Source organism: Orycteropus afer, unplaced genomic scaffold (assembly GCF_000298275.1).
Source record: "Orycteropus afer afer isolate SDZICR_OR568_19922 unplaced genomic scaffold, OryAfe1.0 scaffold00042, whole genome shotgun sequence".
NCBI lineage: Eukaryota > Metazoa > Chordata > Mammalia > Tubulidentata > Orycteropodidae > Orycteropus > Orycteropus afer.
In genome coordinates this window covers 13,907,587-13,914,135 of record NW_006921629.1, presented here as the reverse complement: position 1 = coordinate 13,914,135, position 6,549 = coordinate 13,907,587, and the positions used below count along the sequence as shown (strand labels likewise).

General features: G+C 45.8%; 1 protein-coding gene across 1 annotated transcript; it reads left to right on the top strand.

The window, feature by feature from the left end:
• The first annotated feature begins 795 nt into the window (after window positions 1-795).
• On the top strand, window positions 796-5,945 carry FBXO39 (F-box protein 39). Its single transcript, XM_007937500.2, has 3 exons — window positions 796-1,893; window positions 5,099-5,275; window positions 5,817-5,945. The coding sequence occupies exons 1-3, from the start codon at window positions 868-870 to the stop codon at window positions 5,943-5,945; spliced, it is 1,332 nt and encodes a 443-aa protein (XP_007935691.1). The 5' UTR covers window positions 796-867.
• The last annotated feature ends 604 nt before the right edge of the window (window positions 5,946-6,549 follow it).

Below are 6,549 nucleotides of genomic sequence, written 5' to 3'. Positions count from 1 at the left end.
AGCTCAGACATCACCTCCTCTGGGCATCCCCCTCTACTTCCTCCTTAGATGGATGATAACATAGATAAACACTGACTTGACCCTGATTCAGAGATCTTATGTACAACAGAACAAGACACTGCTCGATTCTGCATCATTCTCACCACAGTGACCAGAGTGTGTGAATCCATCATTATGGCTAATTTGCCAATCCATCTCATCCAGGAACTCCCACACCCTCATTGGCCCTTGACTTCACCAAACATGATGTCCTCCTCTAGCAACTGATCCATCCTGATGATGTGTCCAAAGCATGCAAGTCAGAAAATGTTCTATTGTGATCCCTAGGTTTTCAATGACTAATTTTCAGAAGTAGATCACCAAGCCTTTCTTGGTCTGGAAGGTCCACTGACATCTGTCCTCCATGGACAACCCTGATGGTATTTGAAATACTGGTGGCATAGCTTCCAGCATCACAGCAACACAAAAACCACCACAGAATGGGACACACAAGCAGGTGGTGGGCTTCCTCCCTACCTGGACAGAATTAATTGCCCTCTATTTGTGCTAACCCTGGACCATGAAAATGGCCGCACTTTCTCACTTCTCTCACGATTTTGTAATTGAACGCTGGTCTGTTTCCCCTGATAGACTGTGAAATCCTTCAAGGTGTAGACTGGGTTGTGGATTTGTTATTGAACCAGCACCTGGCACAGTGCCTACTACCCAGAAGACCACCATAAGCATTTATTCAATTGAATTGAATTTCTGTTTGACAGGTAATGGCTATTCCTTTTTACTCTTCACAGAAAACAAGTCACTGCTTTTTTTCCCACATTTTTGGAATCCCTGCCTCCCACACGGCTGTACTGCACATCCAGTTCCTCAATGGATGAAGAAAGTGAACTGATCCAGCCTCAAGACCAGAGCTGCTGGGCCATTCTGCCTGATGTGTGTCTGCGTCGTGTCTTCTGGTGGCTAGGGGACAGGGACCGGTCCAGGGCAGCCCTGGTCTGCAGAAAGTGGAACCAGATGATGTATTCAGCAGACCTCTGGCGATACAGGACCATCACATTCAGTGGGAGACCTTCCAGGATGCATGCATCTGAATTTGAGTCAGCTCTTTGGTATGTTAAGAAATTTGGCCGTTATCTGGAACATCTGGAGATCAAATTTCTAAATCCTTACAATGTTGTTCTGACCAAGAAGTTCCAGGTCACCATGCGAGGGCTTCTTTCATGTCTGGGCAAGAGTAACAATCGCCTGAAATCTCTTTCCATACAGCATCTGGAACTGGACCGCATGGTCTGGAGGAACAGCATCAAGAGCTCATTCATCAAGAGCTTGAGCTTCTTCTTAAAGAAGATGGGCAAACACCTGGATTATCTCAACCTGAAAGGGGCCAGGATGACAGTGGAGCAAGGCTGCCATGTTCTCAACTCCCTGAGCTACTTAAGGAATGAAAATTTGGCTTCAGAGCTCAACATCGAGGACTTCTTCAGTCATCACCTCGCTGTCTACAGTAGCCCCCAGTTTAACAAGACCATGGCCATGTTCCACAACCTGGAGTCCTTGACCCTCAACTACAATTGTATCTCTGATGAGCTACTCGAGAACTTGTGTGAAAACAATGCCAGTACCCTCTGGACCATAAACATCAAATGCCACATTCATGACCCTCATGGGCAGGTCATCTGGGGCATGTCCTGGGCTAAGCTCACTAGGCATGCTACCAATTTGAAGGTAAACTTCTTCTTTGAGCGGGTCATGAAGTACGAGCGCTTGGCCAGGATCCTCTTGCAAGAGATCCCAGTCAGGAGCATCAGTCTGAGAAGCTGTTACTTCAGTGACCCAGACTGGTCCATGAGGCCCACCCTGGTGGATCTCCTGCCTATGTTCCGCCACACTCTGCAGGTAGGTATGAAGTGAGGGGAAGGGAAGTTGCGAGGACGAGTCAGCCACTCAGGTGCCTTGCTTCCCCAGGGAAAAAAAAAACAAAACAGCTCACTGTTGCCTGCTCTTGGCTGGGCTTGTACAGACACGTTTCGTTTTGTGCTCAAATTTAGAACTAGTTGTTATTGAATTAATTCAAACTCATGATGACCCAATGGGTGTCATAATGGAGCTGTGCTCCCTAAGGCTTTCAATGGCTGATTTTTCAGAAGTAGCTCACTAGGCCTGTCTTCCCACGCACCTCTGAGTGGACTTGAACTTCCAATCTTTTGGCTAGCAGCAGAGCGTGATAACCATCTGTACCACCCAAGAACTCCATACTCAAATTTAGGTTCTGGGATATGTAACCAAACTAAACCTCTCTCCACCCTCTAAGACCACCCAAAACCCTAACCCACTGCCATCGAGTTGATTCTGATTCATAGCAACCCCCACGGGGTTTCTAAGGCTGTAAATCTTTATGGAAGTGGATTGTCTCATCTTCCTTCCCGTGAAGCAGGTGATGGGTTTGAACCACTGACCTTCTGGTTAGCAGCCAAATGTCTTACCCACTACACCAACAGACCACAGCAAGACTACAAAATCTGCTCTCATTTCCTACACATAGATCACAAGGAATTTTTTGGTTAGTTGTCAACCAAGAAAGGCCTCATCTCCTTGACTCTGAGCTATGAGGCTTGAGCAAGAAGGTGCCCCCATGGGACGGGTGAGCTATATGTTGGCCGTCTCTCTGCACCTTAATACCAGGTCACAGTAGCAAGCAGGAGACAGCTGGCTCCTGTGGTCAGCTCTAAGCAGGAGGCCTGTGTGGTTACAGCTGTACCCGGTGTCTTAGTTTCCTAGTGCTGCTGCAACACAAATACATGAGTGGGTGGCTTTAATGATCAGAAATCACAGTTCTGGAAGCTAAAAGTCCAAATCAGGGCCTCAGCTGTGTTGATTACTTCCTTGTCAGTACTCCGGGTGATTCTCACATAGCCTGTCTTTGTTTGTGTATGTATGTGTGGATATCTAAGTCTATTCTGCTCTGTTTATAACCTCGAAATGATTAGGTTCAGGATCCAGTGCTGTTGTGGTGTTAGGTGCTGTAGAGTAGGCTCCAAATCATAGCTACCCTGTGTACAACAGAAGGAAATGCCCAGTCGTACATCAGCCTCACAATCCTTGCTATACTTGAGCCCATCATTGCAGCCACTGTGTCAATCCATCTTGTTGAGGGGCCTCCCCTTTTTTGCTGACCCTCCACTTTACCAAGCATGATGTCTAGAATTCACTGACATGACTTAAATGGATTTATTACATTATATATTATTGCATTACGGAAGGTGATTGCATTACATCATACTACATCATGTTGCGTTATGGAAGGTAATCTGCTCTGCTCAAGGCCAAACTGATTAAATCACAGGATTACATAACAGCATATGGCCCGGATTTCAATACACATTTTGGGGGCACACAATAGAATGGGGAGAACCAAACCAAACAAAAAGTCAAATTTGACTTAGTTCACTAAAGAAGTCAGAGGTTCTGGGCTGTCTTCTACTCTGGCAGCTTTCCTACCCGTCAAATCAGGATAATTTTGTACCTTCTCATGATTCTACTTGTCCTGCAAAGGAGATATGGTGGCACAGTGGGTAAAACATTTTGGCTGCGAACCAAAAGGTTAGAGGTTCAAACTCACCAGTCACTCTGCAGTAGACAGATGAGGCAGTCTGCTTCCATAAAGATTTACAGCCTTAGAAACTCTACAGGGGCAGTTCTACTCTGTCCTATAGGGTTGCTGTAAATTGGAATCAACTCAATGGCAGTGAGTTTTTGGTTAAGGACTCCACAAGAGTCCCTATGGCACAAAATAGTTTGTGCTTGCCTCCTAACCAAAAAGTTGGCAGTTTGAACCCACCCAGAGGCACCTGAGAAGGCCTGACAACTTTTTTAAGGACCCCACATAAGGTTGCAACAATTGATACATGTATTTTTAAATTTTTATTGTAATTTGGGTAAAAGTTTACAGAGCAAATTAATTCTCCATGCAGCAGCTTATGCATTTTGTATCATGACATTGACTGCAATTCCCCACAATGTAACAGTTCTCTTCCCACTGCTTCCCCATAGTTACCTCTTCCCTGTGTCCTTCCCTCCCATGCACTCCTGTCCCCCGAGCTATCTCCCTGTGCAAACACTGCCCTTCCATTCTCCCATGATTGATTGCTCCAAGGAGTGTATCTACCTGATGTAAATGCTGAGCCCCTATGCCTGTCTATTATTTGGTTGGAAGTCACAGGAGTGAGTTCAATTCTAGACCCCTATGGCTAGAGGCCATAGTCTCAGGGGTTTCACCAGGCTCTATCAGTTCAGCAAACCTGGTCTTTTTTTTTAAATGATTTTGAGTTTTGTTCCACATTGTTCTCCCACTCTATCCAGGATCTCCTGCACCAATCCCCCTCTGAGTGGTTGACAGTGGTAGCCAGGCAGTATCTAGTTCTTGTGGTCTCATGGTCATACAGGCTGAAGATCACATGGTCTACCAGTCACTGGGACTGTTTTCATGAGTCTCTAGTTTTCTTCATTCTTCTTTGCTCTAGACAAGGAGAGACCGATCGCTGCATCCAGATGGCTGCTTGCAAGACCCTAGTTGCTACTTACCAAAGTAGGATGTAGAAAAAAAAAATTTTATAGTATATTATGCCAATTGAGCTTGATGTCCCCTTGCAATCACGGTCCTGAGCCCACAGGTCCAACCACACTCACTCCCTCTGGGTAGCTGGCTGTGGCCAAGAAGTGTGACAACTGATATTAATAGACATAAACATCACTACTAACAGAGATGGGCTACAACATGTTTAACAGCTCACTGGATAGTCACATAGCCCTGAGGTGCGCAGGACAGATATCATTATTTTCTTTTCATGCAGAGCTGGGTCCAGCACCCTGTTCTCTGGACTTCAAATATACTGTCTCCAAACTCCAAGTTGTGCAAACTTGATGGAGATCACATTCATTCTCAAACATCTGTCTCTGAGAAATGCATGGCCCGCATCCCTTAACCTAAAGCCCCGGATGACCATGGCCATCAGGCCCACAGCCAGGTCATGGGAATGGTATAGGATAACCCAGCCAATCCCAGCATCTTTGTTCACAAACATCTTCCCCTTTGGTTTTTCAGAAATTAACTTTTGAATTCAACAACAACCATGAGTCACTCGACGAGGAGCTGCACTTCCTCATCTTATCCTGCAGGAAGCTGTTCTACTTCAAAATCTGGGCTTTTCTCGATGTTAAGTTTGTGGAGCGGATCCTGAAGAGTCAGGTAGAGGGGCAGTGTGCCCTGCGCACACTCAAGGTAAGACACTCCCAGGGCCGGTTCAATGTGGATAGAGCAAGGGCATCTGAGCCCTGTACCCAGACCCCCCAGGACAGTGGGCATCTAGACGTGTTGCTTCTGTGGTGGGACTCAAGACGGGAAGAAATACCTTAAGGCAGTCATTTCATCTTACTTTGTCCAATGAAAACTAATGATTTCACAGAAGAGAATTCTGAGGACTCTTCTTTACCAGTAGGAGCTCTGGTACCACAGAGGCTAAAGCATTCAACTGCTAACCAAAAGGTTAGAGATTTGAACCTACTAGCCACTCTGTTGGAGAAACATGAGGCAGTCTGCATCTGTAAAGATTTATAGCCTTGGAAACCCTATGGACAGCTCTATTCTGTCCAATAGGGTTGCTATGAGTCACCATCGACATGATGGCAGTGGGTTTGGTTTATTGGGGTCCTTATTAGTTTGTCCAGGCCTTTTCTGATTCTTGTGCTTATAGATCAGTGGGATTGTATTCAATGTCCGAATGATGTAATAACTTTGTGTGTGTGTTTCTCTCTTGGCACAGATAAGAATTTATACTAACAGATATGAGACGAATGAGGAGGACAGGACTCTGCGGGAAATTTACAGGAAGTACCGAAAGATGATTGATTCAGAGCTGAACTATTTTGTCATCGCCTATCCCATGATGTAAGGAGCACTCTACAGAGGAAGAAAGCTATGAGAACTTTGAACTTTAAAATCTTGTTTGACTAGGACTACACTTGGGGCATTTCCACCCTCCTCCAACCCTTTTTCTGCTCTCTCTTTTTTTTGCCAGTTCCACACTAACATGAACAGTCCAGCTATGAGTCGGCATAGGCTGTCCAGCAAAGGCTGGGGTTGTGGGGGCTGCAAAGGCCCTAGGTGGTGTTAAAGGACAGTCTTTACCAACTCTCTGGGGGTGATTTTTCTTTGTCATCGGTTTTGCTTTTTGACACCTTTGCTCAGCCACAGAGCCACTCAGAGCATCTTCTTACTAGGTGACCCTGGCTCCTGTAAATTTGTGTTCCTGAAAAGGTATATATAAATAGCCACTGGGAGCCCCTGGATGGTGCCCAGGGTTAATGTGCTCTGCTGCTAACTGTAAGTTTGAATCCACAGAGGCACCTCAGAGCAAAGGACTGGCAATGTACTTGCAAAAGATCAGCCTTTGAAAACCCCATGAAGCACAGTTCTACTCTGCACACACAGGGTTACCATGAGACAGGGCGGCCTCGACAGCACCTAGACATATTTTGTCTTAGTTCACAGAGGCT